A 20,684-nucleotide genomic window follows, 5' to 3' on the forward strand; every position below is an offset into this window, starting at 1 on the left:
CATCCTGCAGAATAGATTCACTCTCAGAACAAGGCCAGCCATATACTTTGTGACAAAGGGATGTATTTTCAGTCCTGTGGGCAAAGAAGGAGGAATGTAGAGCAATCCCACCAAGAGAGTTATGTGCATTGTTAAGTGGAATGACAGGCCATACAGAGTAATTGCACAGGAAGGTACATGCGAAGAAATGCAATGCTTTAGGAACAGCAGACACAAGGCTTCATGGCAGCTCACAATGAATTGTGCTCAGTGATACTGCATCATCACCTCAGCTGTACAACACTAGGCCTATACAAAGCTATTTATAGTCACTTGGATTGCCTCTATCTGAAAAGCTCCCATGGATCTGGAGGGCTCTAGTTGAGCACAATATTTCATCACTTGCCTAACCTGGAGAAAACAGATGTAAGTGCTGAGATGATGTTTAAAAGCTTTGTGTCTGCTTGGAAAAGAAATCACAAGTATTCTTGAGCTACTGTGAATTTAAGCAATGAACTCTCCAAAGTTCACAATGAACAAGGATGCAGACAGAATGGCTGATGAAAACATTCTATTTTCCCTTTCACATTTGTTACCTTTTCATTTTCTTTCCTTTTCGGTAACCTGCTATACTTTGCCATGGACACGTCATGTTCTGTAGACAAGGAATATTATTTTTTTAAGAAATGCAATGTGTATGTGCACAGGTTACACATGTCTTCTTTTCTCTAACAGCTGCATATGAATAGAAACAAAAAAGGGACACATACCATTGCTAGCAAGGCCAAAGAGATCCTTCAGTGTGCTTACTTCTGGAAAAGAGAAATCAAATATTCAAAGTAAAACCAGTTGTTAACACTTTGTTCAACTGAGACCATTTATGGCATATTTACTGCCCAAGTCACTCCAGCCCTTCCACAGCAGAGATGTATACATTGTGCTTATCTTGAAAATGCTAAACCAGATCAGCTGCCAGAGAAATGAAAAGGCAGATAGCTAATTAAGGGTGGAGTGAATTTATTTTATTGAGCAAGCTGTCACTCTGAGAAAGATGCCTTATCTGCCCATGCCATTTCTCCAAAGAAGCACCTTTTCAGTATGTTTATTCTGACAAAAGGCCCACCACTATCATACAAGAACAGCCGTTCTGAACAACCTGACAGTGCTTATGTGAAACAGAGAAATTTAAGACCCACAGATGAATGAACTAAAGCCTTTTTCCTGTACATGAACCTCCCTCACTGTGGAACACTTTTGCTAAGCTGCTCCATGAAAAGAAATCCTTATCTAACACACCTGACTGCTGGCTATGATGCTTGCATTACAAACACTGGCCATGAGATTCTGATACAGGTAGGGAGAAGACAGACAAAACAGGCAATGTAACTTCACAAGTGTTGGGCATTAGCTACTTTTAGTGCCCCCACCAACATATGCTGCAACTGGCAAAAACTCAAAAAGCTACAAAGAAAGCACATTTACATGAACAGACATTATGCAACTGTGAAAATACCAAGGGGAAATTGTAGGATGTCATCATGGCCTCTGATTATTTTTAACATCCTACTCATTAATCAGTTTCACTCCACCTTTTTTCCCTCAGAATGCTTCATTATGACTCAGATGCAAAAAGACAGAAGATTTTTCCACTTATAACTGACTTGTATTTAGAGGTTTCTTCAATATTCAATGTATAGATGTAACAGGATCAAAAGTAAAAACAGTAACAAAGTTATTCTTCCTTGCTTCCTTGTTTAATCCCTCTATGAAATTCCAGTGTGGCCAGGTCTCTACTAAAAATGCTGTTCTACAGAGTGCATCAGAAAAAGTGATGGATAGAATTAAAAAAAAAATTGACATCCAAGGAAGTTGAAGAAACTTTCATTTTTAGTCATGTGGCAGTTGAAGCTTTGGTTGCAGGCTTCATGTGCATTTTCGTATATTTTTTAATGAACAAGAGGGAAAAATCCATAAATATGGAAAAAGAATTACTATCTCTGGGGCCACATGAAAGAGGTGAGGAAGTGTTTATATCATCAATATCTTACCATCAAAATTCTGCTTTATATTTGACAGTATATGATAAACAATGTATTGTTAGCATAGACACCTGCATGTCCTCACAATTTCCAATCAGATCCTATAAGGAACTTAAACCAGCCACTATTTTGCTGTAGTCATTATGTCTCACATCAAAATGATGTCTACAAGACGAACATAAGTGGGACTGTGACAACTGAAATGAGCGGTGGGGGAGGAAGGAAAGGAAGGAAAGGAAGGAAAGGAAGGAAAGGAAGGAAAGGAAGGAAAGGAAGGAAAGGAAGGAAAGGAAGGAAAGGAAGGAATGCTGCTGCAAAAACTCACATTTCTGTTGCATAAGTAGGTAAGACTGTCCTCGACCGTGAACATGAGCTTTTTTCTTTTGTAATTACATAAAATGTTTTTGTTACTGCCTTGCTGTTTAAGTAATGAAATCCCAAATTCATGAAATCAGGTAACTTTCATGGAACTACCTTTGCATGGCAAGGATTTAAAGAGGACTGATTCCTTAAAAAGGAGGGAATATACTATTCTCTGAAGTTAAAACAACAGTCTTGCTTGTGTTTGTCAAACAGCCCCAAACTCCCGGAGTGGAATAAATACTTTTTGCAAGCCCAATTCACTGCTAAATTTCCCTTCTGGCAATTTAACTTCAGTGACTGCAGTGAAATTACACTGGTATAAAAGCACAGTGACCCAACAAAGAACAAAGCTGTGTATTTTTAAACTTGCACCATATGGTGCATAAAATGTTATGTGGTGAACTTGAACTGGTTTTGTCTGAGTAAGAGCATGCACCTGTCAATGAAATTCTGTAGCAGGAAAAAAACCCCACAAACTTTTCTGTGAATCATCAAAGAACAAATTAATACATGGCATTACATCTCAGTTTATGATGAAATAAACAAGAAGGAGCATATAAGGAAAATTGAAACTTAGAATAAAATTTACCTGTGAGATCTTTTTCTCGAAATTGTATTATTGGGAGAACCATTGTATCTGCAAGCTGTTTTGCCAGTTCAGAATGAAGAATATTGAGCTGAAACAGAGAACTGTTCTAAGACACAATGTAAATAAAAAAACCCAGACCTCAGAGAACATCAAAACACACCAGCCATTTGTGTCCAGTGGATATAATGTACTTCAGCTTGAAATACATTTCTCAAGGTATCTGAGACAGATGGGGATATCTCCCTAAATGCTTCATTCCTGCCTGGTACTTCCTAAGGATCCAAGAACTTCTCAGTTCCCACATAATAGATTAGGGCAATTCATTTGATCATTAATTCTAATGCTTAACTCAATAGGATTTAAACTGTAATTATCCTTTATTAACCTGTTTTTGTTAACTCTCAATGCCATGGAGTAACAGTCCCACCACCACAACTAGTATCTTTCCTTGGACAAGGGTTAACCAGAACACAATCACAACAGGGGGCAACTGCAACAAAAGGTCCCATTCAAATATTTTACCATCATAGCAGTTCCCCACTCCTGTTTTTGTGTTTCTAAACTTCAGCACACAGCTGTTTTAAAGCTCCCGTGTGGCACCATTTAGAATGAAGGCAGGCAAGGCTCTCATGTCAACAGTGGCCTGCTAAGAATATGAGATGGGAGCAGGTAGGACAGCTGGAGCATCAGGAGGGTGCCACACGTGGAGGTGACATCCTGCCAGTGTCCTGGATACCTCCAGGCAGCCTCATGCAGGTAAGGATGAATTGAGGATTTCCCACGAGACAGTACAATTCAATGCTGATAGACCAGACAACTGGAACAGGCACAAGGGGAAGCTAACACACAGAGAAGGAGGCTAAGGAATGGAGCAAGTTCTTGTGAGGGAAAATGTGACTGACAGAACTGAGCAGAGGCTTTCAGCTTTCTGCCCCCAAATGGCACCATTCTCTTGAACCTGGAAAGGAGAAAGTTCTTGTTTTGATCTATTTGGAGTTCACATAAGCAAATACAAGACTTGTGATAACAAATGCTCCTTTCTAGTATCCCGAGAACACACATGCAGCAAGAAAAGCCTAAAAAAAAAATCCTTTGGGATTCCTCTCACTACATCCTTAGAGTTATCCATGGGCTCTAAAATTTTCGACTTACTTTTTGTCCCACAACCCTCTCTCCTCTCCCTAACAGCAGAACTCAGTACAGCCTTTTGCCTTCTTAATCAAAGTTGGAGGTAGACCAACAAGAACAAGCTTTTCTGATGGCACAGCACTGCTCATAGCAGGGAGAGTGATTTGACAAATGAAACCTAAGCAAGGACCTAGATACCAAGGCCATATTGAAATTTTATATGGGTAGGTCTAACAGAAGCATTTACAAACACCCCCAGCATTTAGCAGAAATGTCCAGGGTGTGGGGGTATTCAATGCACACAGATTCACTGTCTTCACCACACAGCACTGCGGCCTTCCCCAGACATCTCTGGATTCTGCATGATCTCACAGCAACTAAACTGCAACTTTACCAATTCACAGCTGCCCTGCATCCATACCTTGCAAGTTTTGGCTCAAACTGCAGTGTTTAAAGCTTAAAAATGTGTCATTTTAATAGGGAATTATATAAAAGATTGCCCTAGACTAGATGACACATCCTGTTTTAGTCTCTTTGAGTTCCCTTAGGAAATTCAGCCTTGCCCTGAGGATAGAATACGGGATGAAGCCACAGAAACAGCTCTAACTGTTATGGAAGGGTGGTATCAAACTTCTTTTTCCAGAATTAAATGACTCTAAAACTCAGGCACAATCTAGCCTTCAGTGGAAAGGCTCTGAATCAATCACAAGGAGAGACCCAAAGAAAAAACACTCATATTCTGTGTTGTAAAAAGAGAATATTAGCAATTCAAATTACCTCATCCACAACTTTTGAAAAATAATGGAGGGTGGATATCACTTCTTCATCTCCTTTACCTAATGCAAAATGCTGGAAATGGAAACACATTTGGTCCATAAATCAATAAAGATAAATATAAAATACAACATATGTTTTACTACAAATCTAATGAGTATTTCTACAAAATGCAACAAATTATAAAAATAAATGTATAAACAGATAAAAATAAATGTATAAACTCATTAATATACATTCTTTTACCCTGCTCTTCTTGTGTTACATGAATGGATTTTGGAAAACACTTAATTCTTATTATACTCATTTTAAAGTCATAGAACTGGAACAAACTGACTTGTATCTTCATAAATTTATTAACTCAGATTTTGTACCTTTTTGAGTTTTTTTTAATCTGGTTCTTTTTTTAAGATACTCAGAAATGACCCAACTCCCTTGTACATCCTGGGGAAATTCATAGCTGCCTTCACATGAAACCAAGTAAAGCAAATGCCCTGAGCACTTCCAGCAAACAGTTTACAGACTTCTTCACAAGTGTTGAGGCAGAAAAGAAATCAAAGTCATGTCAAAGCTGAACGTACCTGCTTTTCATAGGCAAGGAGCTGCTTCGAAAGCTGTTGTGTGGCAAGACACATTTCATTCTACAAACAAAAATGACACGTTAATAGAAATAATGAAAGATCCTCAGTGCTGCTGTTACCATTACTTTGTTACCAGCTTCTTGACTGAGTCTGAACCTACTTAGAAGCCAACATTACACAAACATTCAGCTGTGTGCAAACAGCTAGTCCCAAAATACCTGCCCCGATGTCCTGCTTTCAGTTAGGATAGAGTTAATTTCTTCTCAGCAGCTGTTACAGTCCTGTGTTTTGGATTCAGAGTAAGAATGGTGCTGAAAACACACTGATCTTCTGGATTTTTGTGAAGTTGTGTTTATCCTAAGTAAAGGATTTTTCTCCTTGTCTCAGCTCAGCCAGTGAGAGGGCATGCAAAAGAAACTGGGAGGGAGCACAGCTGGGACAGACGACCAAAAAAGGACCAAAGGGATATTCCACACCATGAAACATCATGCCAGTAAATAAACTGGGGCAAGTACCCTTAAAGGGAGGCCAATCTGGGTTCAGGAGGGGAGCTCTGCCATCAGTTAGTGGGTGAACTATTGCAATGTGCATCTTTTTTTTTCCTTTTTATTACCATTATTATCATTTAGCATTATTATTGTATTTTTCTTTATTTTCAATTATTAAACTTCTTTTATCTCAAAATACAAGTTTTACTTTGATTCTCCTCCCCATTCCACTGGGGTGAGGGGAACAGAATTGGGTTGAGCAAGCCCCACAAATGGGGCTGGCAGAATTTCCAGCTGGGCTTAAACCATGACAACAGAGAAGCAGCAGTAAGAGGTACACACTTCACAGCTACAGTTTAGCTACTTTGAATAGAGCTAAGATTTGGGGGTTTGGTTTTAGCCTTGGGTTTCCCCCATCACAAGAATATAACAAAACTAGAACAACCTCAAATACGTAGGTTGCAATACCAGCATAGAAATGTTTCATACTGGTTAATCATCTCTCCCCAAAACCTACATCAATAAAGTGAACTAGAAGATGTGCCTCCATAATGCATTCATGCTTACAATGTACCAATGTAATTACAGCACTTTAAGTGGCTACAGGAGCACAAACCAGCACATCTCTCTTCCCCTGAAAATACACACACACTTAAGATGTGCTTACACCAGGTAAGATTTGTAGGGAAGGTGTGTAATTTTACTTGACAGCTGGAAAAACCAGACAAGCACTTGGATATGTCAATCTTTAATCAAGATATTCCTAACACTAGCATATCAACTGCTCTGTCCCTGATTTGTTAACAGGGACTCACAACAATAATAAAAGAAAAAAGGGAAAGGGGTAACTGACATCTGTCTTAACCCCTATCAGATCCTTCTCGTCCTCAGAAATGCAGAGAACTAGTAACTTTAAATTTAATTTTAAACCTTAACAAACTATTCCTGTCTCCAAATATATAAGGCCGTAGAGAGTTTGTAAAACTAGGAGCAAATCTCTGAACTGCTTTAACAGAACCCTTTATAGTAGGGTGATACAGAAAACCATTAAAACTGGGACAGAGCTTGTGTTCTCTCTTATTGTCCCTTGTCATCCTGAGCAAGCAGAGCTCAGCACAGTGAACTATCTGGGCCAGAGACCCTGAAACACCCTTTGCTTTGGCCTGCTGCCACCTGTGACATACTGCATTACAGCCTGGTGCTCCTGCTCTGCCTGGGCACGCCAGGAACGGGGGTTCATAGGGCAGCAGGGCCCAACATTCAGCCAGTGTTAGTGTGTGCTCAAGTGCTCAGGGGAAAAGCCAAAAAAGCCAAACCAAACCAGCCACAGCCTGGGTACCAGCTGCTGCATGTGAACACAGGACAGGAGAAGCTGAATGAGGTCATTTTGACCATCTTAAAACACCACAGTGATAACACTCCCAGGCAGGAGGAGATGGCACAGCAGAGGCTTCCGAGGTACCAACAGGAGTTCAGAGCTGAGTTGATGTGGGCCCATGTGAGCACATCATGCACACCCCATGACTATTCTCACCTCAAAGTGACGGATTAGTCTTGTTTCTTGTCCCAGCTCAATTAGTAATACGCACTACACTTTCACACAACAATAATGCCAATGATTCCTGTAAGATTTGCAGGTTGGTTATGCAGATTACGTAGCTTTTAATGAAAAAGCTTTACACAAACACTTGGTATTTAAGCATTTCCCAAGCTAGAGGACAGAAAAGGATGTTCTGCCTTATAATAAAAAAAACCACCTCTGTTAAGGGCTCAGACATGGATAGGAATGAGCTTTAATTATCTGCCCGCAAGCAGTAAGAACACCAGAGAGACTTTGCCACCTTCAAAGTGGGAGCTAGCAAGCAGTGAGTTTATGAAAGGGAGGACAGGACACCCTGCAAGTATACAGAAGACATTAAAAGGGTTTGTTTGTATGTATGTGGGGGGAAATTAAGATTACAAAAAGAAGCAGAGGTTCTCAGGCCTGGCATCTTTTTCACAAACGCAATCTCAAAGACAGTCTTCTTGCAGTTCTTACCCAGCTCTAAGTCCTCACACAGTGACTGTGATGCCACCTATAAATTGTACAGCTGGATCAGGGTGAGAGAAATCTTTTGAAAAAAAAAAGTATCAGAAACATGCCTCTTTTCCCCACTTGCTTCCATTTACATATTCCTGCCAAGCCTGCAGTTTTGTGCTCTGCTCTGAATTTGAAAAATACCTGCTTCTGGTTTAAATCTGCTAACACTAAAAGAAGCTTCAGAATAATGGGCTGATAAAAACAAACAAACAAACAAAATCCCCAACCCCAAAAAAACCCTGGCCAAAGACACCCTGTTCTTTTCTGTTCGCCATCCACAAAGCTTCTACCAGTTTGGTTTTTAGACTCAACCCTCAATTTCTTCACTTAAAAATCAGAGGGCATCACTACTCATCTGTGTGGGGCAGTTTGAAGATGGGCAGTGTCAAAGAGGTGGGTGGAATAAGCATCTTCCAGGGATCACCACTCCCCAGGAGTGGTCTCCAGTATGAGGATCTCAAAGGGGTGTAAATGAACAATACCTTACCAAATACACTATCAGGTGACAACAGTTAATTACAGACCCCAAGCAGACATTCACAGCCTACCACTCCAGAGACAGAACAAATTGAGAGGTGTGCCTGACACAAAACTTACTTTGGGATTTCAGGCTGATTTGGGGACAACAGTTCCATGTATTACTCACAACCCAGTGCTGCCAGCTGGTGATATTTTTCATTTATTGGCTCAGTTCTTTGTGTCAGAACACCACAAACTTGTTACTCAATCTCTATTCACGTGGAAAAGTTAATCCTGGGTCCTTCATCCTCCCTCCTAACTCGGTACAAAATCATTCATTGTATCGTTTGGGAAAAAAAAAAACCCAAACAAAAATCAAAATGAAACAGACACACACCCAAAAACTGTAAACAAATCCAGTTAAGCCGGCAAGCTGAAACACACTCCATTGCATAAGGAACAGGAAGCAAGCAAAGTGCTCTGCTGACCTAGTGGTAATACTGCATTGCTAAGCACACTAATCTGGGAAAGTTTGGTTTAATCCTCCTCCCATTTCTTCCTAATCAGCCTTTTCCCCTCCCCCTGCCCTGCTGCCATTCAGTTCCAAGACTCAGAAGTTATTTGCATTGCTTCAGTTGACAGATCCACTAAATCCAGGCAAATTATTTTAACAGGTTTTAATCTATTTCCAAGGCATTTTCCCATGGATACAGCAACACTGATTTCCTTTGTCCTGAAGTGACTGCAATGCAATACACCACAGCAAAAGGAAAACTACAATACATGCCTGACTCCACATCTCTTCCACATTATCTTGACATTTCAGAATTCATCAGGCATTTATGGAGTGGGACAGCTATCAATGAGATGATATATCAAGCAAAAACTCAAAAAAATCCTGAATAGAAATTGAAGCCTTCTAAATAAAGGCAAACTTAACCAGTACTGGGCCTTACAAATACATTCATTTGCACTAGATGATTTTACTTAATAGGGAAGACATCTCTGCAGCATTAATGTAAAAAAAGTGTACCAGAAGGAAGAAAAAAACATATGTAAATAAGTATAATTAAATCAGTAGTGATTATAGATGTGCTGACTTTTTTTCCCTTTTTCTCTAACCCTGGCTTGCATGATAGCCCTAGGAAGAGATTTTTGTAAGACCAGTTCAAATGGATAAGGCAATGGAAGTGGGTCTTGAGTCTAGCATTAATCTACCAGAAATTAAAAACAGCTAGTTTAAAATATATTGTTTAATTTTCAAGTTACTTCAATACCTGACCGAGCCTTCAAATAAGTCAGTGGGGAAAAAAAAGTCTGTCTTACTTTCTGAGCTAGTGCCCAGGGTAAAGATATATGGTTAATTCCACCTTCTTCATTATCACATTTATTCACTAAGCTGTTCATATCATCAGAAGAGACTTATTTTTCTATAACCTCTGTAATAAAATATCCGTGCCATTTACATTTTCCCAGTGAGACAGTCCACCCCCTTTTAGGATCTCTGTATTTTTCCAAAATAAACTCTGAGGACTAATCTGCTGAAATCCAAAGATATTTCTGTAGAGAGATGTCTAACAGAGTACAGATTTGAGGGCATGTAAAGGATTAAGTCGAGCTATAAATTAACTTCTAAAAGACACAGAACTACTCCAGCACACCCTGTTCCAATCACAATATAATGAAGCTTTCTGCAAAGCAACTTTCCTACTCCAGCTATAGTTGGCATTTTTAAAACTACAAGTAACTATGACACAGAACTGCCAAAGGCTGCTTCATATAAACAAGCAAGACACTGGTAAAGGTATTTATTTATCCATGCACTCTGTATGTGCAGAATGACACATAATAAATTTTGGCTTACATCTGGGAAAACTTAATGCCTCATCAAAGAGAAAAAAGACCCCAGGTATGTGGCTGAAGTGGAAGACCCAGGAGGTACCTTCAAAATCAGGCACAGCACAGAAAGAACTGGGTCTTGATACAACAGTTTTATGCAGCTCCATTTACATATGCTTATCTTCCTGCAAAATAGAATTATCCAGCAATCTAGTAAATGGCACAGTCCTACAGGCTAAGGTTTGCATATTAAATGGCTTGGAAACGTGAACCCAGGGTTGCAGAAGCTAAGCCTCACCAGGGTGCTCAGGCTGCACAGCACTTTACAAGATCAGGCTAACATATGGCTTGCCCTGGTGCTGACTCACAGCATGGCATCCCATCCCAACAAATGGGAATAGCTCAGCAAGGGATCATCCAACAGCTCCAAGGAATAGAACCCACCAGTCAGAGCTCTGCTGAAAAACACCAAAAGCAGCTACAATAGGATGGTTAGCTCAGTACAGAAAAACCTCTTCGGTTAAAACAATTACTGTCAGCAGGGTATCCATACATTTGTGCTGCCTCAGATCCCCAGAACCTCCTTAGCACAGTGTTAACCTGCTTCCAGGCACGGTGGCAACTCTGACTTTATAGGCAGCACAAAACCCAACTCCCATGCCTTTGTAAATACATTAGCTCTCATGTGGTAATCTTTTGCTTATCTCTGTCAGCAATATATGGTGAATATGCCTCAGGAAGGTAAGAGGTATGATGCAAACTTACAAGTATGGAATAATAATCCACACAGTATTTCACAGAAGTCAGCGATGTCACTGTAATTTATTGCAAATATTTGTCCCATTCTAATGCTCTGTTGAAGCTTCTCTATGTTGAACTAAAAGTTTATAAAATGCTAACAATTTTTAGTTGAGGAACTTTTAGGGAAACATTTTAGGAAAAAAAAGGTCTTATAATTTGAAAAGGCAACACAATTGTTCCCTTAGATGTGAAAAGAAAGCAATTAAAAGAAAAGCTGTATCAGTGCTTACTTGCTAAATAAACAAGAACTCTCAGCACTTGGGGTTAGCTATGCAACATAATAAATATGAAAGTCCATGCATAGCCTAAAGAGCCTGACACCCAGCTACTGAGTTACAGCCTCCTGAAGGCAATACACAGGAAAATTAAACAAGCAGCACTGTTGGAAAATGCAGACATGAGGAATCATGAATTTGCAGAGAGAAGTAATGCTTATGAAGCATTACCTAAAATAGCCTGACAGATTCAAGATGTCCTGACCCCCATGTACTGTGGTACCAATAAACCAAGACTATTCCATAATTGTCAAAAGTTTCTCTAAGAGTCTTGGCGTAAAAAGGCAGTGAGACACAGAGGTTGCTGCTGCTTTGCCTGTGTGCCTCAGGAATCACAAGACAACTGCCCACAGACACAGAAATGCTGAACAAGATCATGCTTCACAATTCCCATGCTGCTCCCTCTCCAGATATATTGATAAAGACAACATGTGTTTCTTTTTACTCCTCTTCTGACATCACTGCCCCTGTATCTAGACAGGTTTGTCAGGACTCATGAGATGAAATCTCTTTACAATGACAAAATACTGAATCTTACACTCCTCTCACCCGCTCAACTGTTTATCCCTCCTAATAGTCAGCAGAGACACAAGAGTCTCCTAAGTTTCCTAGGAAAACTTTTGCTTCAAGTGAAGATTCCCAGCTCAGCCATTTCTAGAGCATGATGGAGAACTGGAGTAAAGCTCTGAAAACAATTTATTTTGACAGTGGTCAGGAAGGCAAACTGGGCACACTTTGCTCATACACCATTGCACGAACCTCAGAATTGTAAATTAAGCAAATTAAATTTTCTAACATCCTTGCTTGCTGCTGCATTATAATACTGCTCATGTAATAAAACATCCAGACTGACAAACACAACAGTCACAGAAATCAGCAGTAATGCCAGATGCAACATCAGGGCTTGCATGCAAGAAGGAAGCACTAGGGGAATAAACTCTGTAAGGAAGATTTCCTGTAAAAGACCACTAATGTGGTAACTATTTCAGGGTACTACAGCACAGCTGTGAGATCTACAGCAGCAAGTATAATATGTACTCACACAGGTGTGGTTTATTTGATGAATATAAAAAATGCTTCACTGCATTTAATCACACTGGTTTGCCAGATCAACCAAACCTCACTCCTCCAGTGCTACTTTTGGGTCCTGTGACTTCTTAATCAGGGCATCACACACTGCATCTGCCTGGTAGCATCACAACCTGTCTTGCACTAAAGAGCTCCACGTGCAGGAGAGTCACCACCTGATCCCATGTGGTGTGGGTGCACAGGGAGGTGACAGCAATGTCCTCATCCTGCAGGGCAATCAGAGCCTTGTAAAGCAGCCAAGACAATCTGCTACCCATGCTGCAGCCCAGGCAGCAGAGCCACTGCTGCACAGCATGCTGCACATCCCTCCTTACGCTCTTTTTAAAGTCCTGCTTGAATACATCTAAATCTGAAAAGATGTTTAAAAAGATTCCTATTTTCCTAAATGTTTTTTAAAAAATATGGGCAAGTATTTCTTTTTCACACTCCTTTCAAATGCACTGATCCAAGTGCTTAAATCAGTTTGAGCTGTCACTTCACAAATTTAGTGTTGCTCTCCACACAGAGCAGTGTTTTGACACAGCTATAGACAGCTATATGCATTTATTCACACAGTTAATTAACAGCATGGAGTTGGTACTAATTGCTACTCCCCTGAGACTTTGCACTGAATCCCTTCAACTACTGTTATTCTATCACAAGCTACAGTGGTTTGAATTACATAAAAATCTGAGTTTTCATCACCAAACTTCCAGTAAGCTAGCACAAAATAAACTTGAAAACATGGTTAAGACATCTGGGAAATATTAAAGTTCAGAAAAAAACTATGGAAGAAAAAAAAATTAACATTTTTTAAGACTGTTGTGTTTTGAGGGGGCATAAACCCTGAATTTTCAGTACTGGTATAGTACTGGTCAACCAGAACTGGTTTATTATCAGTTTATCAGTATCAATTATCAGTACTGGCACAACCCACTGATGCTTTTTTGACTGCCTTGACTGTGATCCCAGTCATTTTATGGCCACTGCTTTAAAGTAGGTCAGTAACTGTAATTCCTATCTTACAGACACAGAAATCAGAGCAGATGACAATGACTTTGCAAAGAGAAAATCTGACTTTGCAGAGACAAAATTTAAGTCAGGAAAATAAAAAGGCAGATTCAGAAAGTGGCTTCTCAATACTCTTAGCTTTTACAGGGTTGGTAACACCTCCTAATATGCTGCTATTGAGGCCCAGATTACACATCAACAAAAGTGCGTTTTCTCCCAAATTGAGATTAGCAGCCAAGAAATATCACACACATTTTTCTTAACTGTTCATAACTAATTTTATGTTTAGTAGGCAATTCAGCATTACCCTTCTATTTCTACATCTCAAAACTGCATCAAACACCAAAGACCTGTTTCAAAGAATATGTCCAATATTCACAAGTGACTGCATATTTACATCAAACTAAAGCAATGTTCAGGAAAGTGCTGGAAAAATGAAGTATACTGAGTAGTACTGCAAAATATTGATGGGTAAATGTACTGAGACAATGAGAAGAAAAAGGAAATGTAATTGTGGTGAAACAGAAATGGAGAAGGCTAAAAACCAAGATGAAAGGGAAGAGGCAAAGAAAAACAGAAAAAGCTTTTTTTTTCTTGAATCACATAGAGCAACCACTTCCTAAAATGCCATCCTAAAATGTCATCAGCAGCAGAAAGAGACATGCAGCCCTCAAGCTGGACATTAAAAATCAGATTTATCTCCTGATTCCCTTCTTCATCTATTTCAATCCTACCAAGTCTTTGCTGTCAGGTTCCTACCACACACTCTTTGTTACTCTTAAAGCACAGTGACTCTACCAAAATGCCTATTCCTGACTTTCAGTGCTGATTTCATGTCACCTCTCGAGCCCTTGGCCACACCCTGCATCATTTCCTATGTACCTAAGCTGTGCTGCAAGCCTCTGGCTGCTCTACATTTGCACAACATCCAGGACGTGAAGGCTCTGAAGCTCTCCAAATCTGGATCTTCCAGGTGGAGGCAGCCAGATCCTGGGCAAATGGTTCTTCCATGTCAAACTATTGGTCACCCAAAGAGCAATCCCACCAAATGGACATAGACTTGCTTATAGCAAGACTTATAGCTGAGCTGATTTCTAATAATGTAGGGATCAGGCACTCTTCAGGGAAATTCAAAATAGCCCTGAGCTCTTAATCTCTCTGTGTACTCCAGTTTACTGGTTTAAGAATAGAAAAGTTGTTTCTAGTGAACTCAGGAATTTAACCTACATAAATACTTGCAAAACTTCCATGAGACACTGTGTAGATCTTTAAAGACCCAGATATGGCATTTTGAAACACCTAATTTTATGCACATGGGAATCAGCTTCACTGAAAATCACTCAGATTTACATTTTCCAAAGCACTGGATATAATTTCTCTTACAGGTTTTACTTTCAAAGGGATTTAGTCATCTAGGTCATGTAAACACTCTAGAAAATGTTATTTTTTCTGCTCCTACTAATTTTTTTCACATCTGCTGTAGGCACTCAACTTTAGTATGACCCAAAGTGCACATCTGCTCTGTAATCAATGGACACGGGCTGTTCCCTCCATGAGGTGAGTCACAGCATCAAAGTTAGGTGCCTAAAGTCAGTGTGCAGACCTGGGAATTGTGTCTATATTTTGGCAAGCAATTTTGTCAAGGCTGGCCTCCCAATGTACCACAAGGTAAGGACACAGTACAGTTTTACTTTGTTTAATTGTTTGGAGACAAAGTAAATAACTTTTTTTTTTTAATGAATACTGCTTTTCTGAGCATCGAGGCAGGAACAGGTTAAGCTATCAGATGAAAAATACCCACAACTCCTCTTAAAACACAGAAGGTACATATACTTAGCAAGTCTAATGTAAATAACAGCATCATCATAGCAATTTATCTTCAACTCCACATTGAACAAAAGAAATACAAATGAAAAATTACCTGGGCACCATAGACTCGTTGCATTGCCTGAAGCAACTGGTTTGTGTAATCTGTAAGGGTTCCTGCATCTTCTTCAAAGACACTGAGCAAAGAACGAGTCTTCAATAAATGAAAAAAAAACAAAAAGTTTTCAGTCTTGAGTGGAAATATTAAAAAGAATCAAAAAAGTAAAAAGTAAAAAACAATCAGAAATAATATGCCCTTGACTTGCACAATTCTGTTTATTCAGAATCTCTAAACGTGGAAATAGGTTCTTTTATTATGGATAAGTAAACTGAGGCACAAGGAGGCAAACTATTAAAATGCTACAGCCACATCCCAACTCCCAGGCTCTTGCTCCTACTAATAGATAGTCCTTCCAACATAATTAGGAATGTAAAAAATCCTGAGTATCTTCCTGCTGACGACAGTAATTCAAACCATGTTAAGGACTGGGGGTCAAACACCACTGCTTGCTCACTTTACTTCTCCAGTGTCAGACTGCATTGAAAGCACCCTTTCCACTGAGATAATTTACACTCTCTTATTCACTCCCCACTGTCTTGAGCAACTCTTAAGGGGCCACGGCCAAAGCGAGCTGATGTCACTGGACCAAACAACTGAGTGTTCATCTCCAAGAGGCACACAAGGATACACCCACTCAGAGATACCCTGCACTTTCTTCACTCTGCTAACTCATCCTTGTCAGCAAGCAGGAAGGGGAAGGAAGAACTTGTGTTATCTTAAAGACACAAATTCCCTTGGTTTGTTCAGGTGGAATTGTCAGGAACGAATTATGTTGCTGGCACAGCTCTCAAGATGGGAAAGAAAAGACATTTCAGAATAATGCTGGGCTCCAGAATTTGCTAGATCTTTGCAACAATTAAAGAGGAAAGATTGTCCCTTTAACAAACTCATGATCCATACTTAGTCTTAGCTTTGATAAATCCAATCTATTTGAGGCTAACTGGAAATGTCTCTCCATCTGTACAGCTAACCCATATGACATTAACGAGGTTCATCTGCTTACATGAGGGGCATACATAAACTCCAGTACTTTCACAGACACGTCAGTCCTGTAAAAGAGCAAGTCTCTTACAGGAATCTCTAATGTACCTGAAGTGTCCAGGTTTGAATTTGGGACATTTATTTTCAAAGGTTTAAGATAATCCCCTATTTTAACACAAGGCACATGCATTTTCCAAGGTATTTTTTCTTCTCTGCAAAACTCTCTGTCCAGACTTTCTTTGTCCTGGAAAACTCACCACCCGCATCCTTCAAGAATCCTGGCCTATGATTAACTATCATTTCATCTCTGCTGAGAAGTATCCAAGCCAGAAACTAGTGCTGCTCAGTGGTTAAAATACATGACCTGGGAGTCAGTCATTGGGCTCTCTAGAACCTTCTTCCTCTGAGTAGCTCTAAAAGCTCTCAACAGTTCACTTGGCTGATGTGCTGAGCTGCTACAACACCTCCCACCTGGGAGATGCTGGCAGTTTGGGAAGCTAGTTTGAGAACCCAGCATGTCGGGGAATATTGTTTTCAAATAAAGTGAACATAAAAACCAGAGAATGGAGAGAACTCCAAGTCAATGAAATTGATACCAGGAACCCAAATGTTTAAAGCACCTTTGTACAGAACTTCCCTGTAAGGACAGTGATTTTGAGAGTTTTCCACACTGACATGTTATTTCAGTAACTGTAAACATATTGATTTTCAAAAATATCTGATTTCAACACTTATCTTCAACAGTGTAAAGCAAAATAATGTCAACAAACTATTTTGTATGCACCTGTTTTTTGCTACAATGGCACATGAAAAGTACAGGGTACAAAGATGGTTAAAAAATAAATCTGGGGAAAGCAAACATTATAAAACTTGACACAATGCTTATCAAGCCAAATCTCAAGCCAAAACTCAAAGATAATAAGAAATTGCCTGAAATAGGCTACAAATCACACACTTCTGCCTGCTGGAAAAGGTTCCAAAATATAGGAATGTCAGCTGCATTTGTAGATTTTAGTGAATTTTTGCAGACTCAGATTTTTCATTTGTCTAAACATGGTTTGAGGTAGAAGAGCTCCGGGAACCAACTTCTCAAAGTTTTGGGCTCTGTTGTTAGCACATTGTTCAAAAATAATAAAAACAATAAATGATTCAGACGGTTTGGAAGTTATTCTTGGAAACTTTTACATTTAAGAATACCATATGAAATCACTGTAACAAAACACCAGCATGTATGTATTTTCTTTGTTGCTTTTTTGACAAATTTTGGAATAGCAGCTAATTCTCTTGAAATAAACCAGTAATTTAAATATTAAGCTAACATTCAGGAGGCCCCATTATTCACAACATTATCTCAGCTTCTGGAAGGATAGGAAAAAATTTTCTAGTTTCATGTAAGTACCACCCTTGATTTTAGCATGACTGCTGACAAAAAATTTTTCTCTATTTTGTAGCCAAACATGTCAAAATTAAGACACTTCTTATTGCCTCTTTCAGCCAGTGTCTGGAGACAAATCAAGACAAAAGTAATGTACTGATGGGGAGAGATAAATGAAGTTCCAGAAACCTGATGAAGAAATAACTTTGGCCTAATTCTCCTCGGTCTTGCATGTAAATCACATACTTCCCACAGATTATACAAAATGAGGTTATATCCTCATTTCACCACCCTTTGCACTCCTGTGACTGCACAGAACAGGAGAGAATCAGGTTCCTTCTTGCAGAAGTAACTGGTCCTATAAGACACTATGCTGCTTATTTCTGTGGAACAGAGACTAACTTTTTACCTTGATTTTGTGAATCTAAAGCTCTCCCCAGTGAAAAAAAGTAATAAAAATATAAAAAACTGAAAAAACCCCACTCCTGCTTCCTTGCATAAAAAGAGTATATTTTAGCAACACTGGGCCATTATAAAAATTAAACAACGTCCCTTCCTCTGAAAGCTGCAGAGCTTGAAGAAAAAGCAATGCCCAAATCAGGGTAAAACATCCTGTCAATACTCAGGTTTATGCATTAACTGGTATTCCAGTGATGGCAAAGGAGATGTTGACAGCCTTCATTCCAGGACACAGGAAAGATGACGACCTCCAAATTCAGTTCAGTGTATTGTTCAAATGCTTTCAGTCAGCGTTACATTTTTAATCACTGAGGCAACTGTTGACTGAAGAGGTAAATTAGCTCACTTCTTCTGCATGTCAATTTCTTCAGCTTTAGGATGCAGTGGGTAGGTTAACACTAAAAATGTTACTAACTACCCATAATGAATCTGGTACATTCTGGTAAACTGTGGAACACAGAAAAGCTCAGGCTGGTAAGGAACTCCACGGGTCACCTAGTCCAAGCCTCTGCACCAAGCAGAGCTGACTTTGGTGTAACATCACATTACTCAACAATTCTTCCAGCCCAGTGTTTAAAATTCCCAAGGATGATTACAAATACGCCACATCAAACAGATGATGGAAATCCTTCTTACTAGAATGGGATTTCACGAAATTACAAAGAACCAGGATAAAATGAGGCAATTATGATAAGACCCAAGGCTCATTAAGTCCTGACAGGTGCACTTCCAATCTTTCCTTCAAAATGTCTCATGACAGACTCTGTAACACCTTGCAGCAATCTGCTCTACAGCTTACCTATTCACTCCTGCTCCTGATCCATCAGCAGACGCGTCAGGATTACAACACAGGGTTACCTGGGAGCTGCACCCATGCTGATCCACCCTGCCCTCATTTGCTTTTTCCCTGCTTCACCAGCTACTTTTGTATCTCGCTCTGCACCACGCTTTGTTCCCAAGCGCACCTTCCGCATCCCTCAGTGGAGTTTCCATTCTTTCCCCTTCCTGTTACTTCTCTCTTCCACTCAGCCAGCCCCTGAACACATCAAGACATGACATGTTCTTCTCTGTGGGCCTTCCACAGCGCCGGGGACCCCTGTGCAGCTGCGGCACACGGCGGCTCCCGGCGGCGGGGCACGGGGGCGAAGGGAGGAACATCCTCCCCTGCCTGCACTCGGGAAGGGAAGGGCAGCGACCGCCTCTCCTGGTTCCTCACAGCCCTTCAGAAGGAGGGCATCTTCGGTGGGATCCGCCTCACTTATCTTCATGGGAGCTCCCGTATGGGAATTGCGGCCCTTGAGGAGTAGGCACGCTGGCGGTGACACTCCTCCAGCCCATTTTGTCACCGGGGCCAGGTGACTCACCGCGCACAGGTGTCCCTTTCCCTTCGGGGGAAGCCAGCGCACCGAGCCCTGCCCACCTGTCCTTCCCCGACACACCTCGGCTGTTCAGGGCAACCCTTCCAGCCACCGAGCGCGCTCCCAGACGGGACGGTGCGATGAAACAGCCAGGGCAGTTTCACTGCGGGCGCTGAGGAGAACGGGCGCAGTGACCCCCGCGCCGGGGGAGTCCCTCGTCCCGGGGGACGCGAGGAGCAGACTCTGCCTGCTTTTCCCCACGAACGCCCCGCGGGACACCAGACCTGCCCCGCGGCCGCACGGCTGCCGTCCGCTCAGCGCATCCCCGCTCCCCGACGGCTCCGACAGCCGAGCCCGTCCCGACCACTTCCCCGCCCGCCGCGCTGTCCCCCCGCACCGGCCCCGGCACCCCTCTCCCCGCCACGGGACGCTGCTCCCCGGCCCTCGCCCGCTGTCAGCCCGCCCCGGCCCGGCGAGATCCGCGGGCTGCCCGCCGGCACCGAGCGCGCAGGTGCGTCACACCGACCGACGGACGGACGGACGGACGGGCTGCCCCGGCAGCGGCCGCTACCTGCGGGCTGTCCTGCAGAGCCTCTTCCAGGAGGAGCTTGTCGACGGCGGGCATGTTGGTGCTGCGGCGCGGCGGAGCCCTGGCAGGAGCGGGGAGCGCGGCGCTGGCACGCCCCGGCGGCGGGGCTCGGCAGCGTCCGTCCGTCCGTCCCTCCCTCCGTCCGTCCGTCCGTCCGTCCCCGCGGGGGCGGCCGCGGCGCTCTGCAGGCACCGGGCACGGCTGGACGGCTCCGCTGGCGGGGCCGGGGCCGCTCACTCCGCCCAGTTCCCGTCCGCCGGAGGAAGCGAATCACGGGGAGGGCCGGTGGGGGGAGGCTTCCTGCCGCCATTAGCTCGGCGGGCCGCGGGACGGAGGGCGGCCCGTGCCCGCCTCCCGCAGCTCCGCTCCCGGAGGGCAGGGTGGCGGGAGGAGGGACGCAGCAGCGGCCCTGGATGCCCCCTCAGCTGAGAGAGGCTGTGAGGCTGCGTGGGTGTGATGAAAACCAGGGGAAGATCAGCCCCTCCAGCCTGAGCTCCTGGGGACCTCCAGCCGTAGGCGAG

At 42.0% G+C, this 20,684-nt stretch overlaps 1 protein-coding gene across 1 annotated transcript in view; it reads right to left on the reverse strand.

Moving 5' to 3' along the window:
- The window catches only part of APPL2 (adaptor protein, phosphotyrosine interacting with PH domain and leucine zipper 2), a 34,811-nt gene extending 14,514 nt beyond the window's left edge, over window positions 1-20,297 (reverse strand). The window contains exons 1-7 of the mRNA XM_068191035.1: window positions 20,146-20,297; window positions 15,396-15,494; window positions 5,454-5,513; window positions 4,876-4,947; window positions 2,971-3,058; window positions 750-791; window positions 576-634 (exon numbers count right to left, since the gene is read on the reverse strand). Coding sequence (XP_068047136.1) covers window positions 576-634; window positions 750-791; window positions 2,971-3,058; window positions 4,876-4,947; window positions 5,454-5,513; window positions 15,396-15,494; window positions 20,146-20,199 — 474 coding nt within the window. The 5' untranslated portion in view covers window positions 20,200-20,297. The remainder of the gene's footprint in view (window positions 1-575; window positions 635-749; window positions 792-2,970; window positions 3,059-4,875; window positions 4,948-5,453; window positions 5,514-15,395; window positions 15,495-20,145) is intronic.
- Between the last annotated feature and the right edge of the window lie 387 nt (window positions 20,298-20,684).

This window comes from Anomalospiza imberbis, chromosome 5, assembly GCF_031753505.1.
Source record: "Anomalospiza imberbis isolate Cuckoo-Finch-1a 21T00152 chromosome 5, ASM3175350v1, whole genome shotgun sequence".
Classification (NCBI taxonomy): domain Eukaryota; kingdom Metazoa; phylum Chordata; class Aves; order Passeriformes; family Viduidae; genus Anomalospiza; species Anomalospiza imberbis.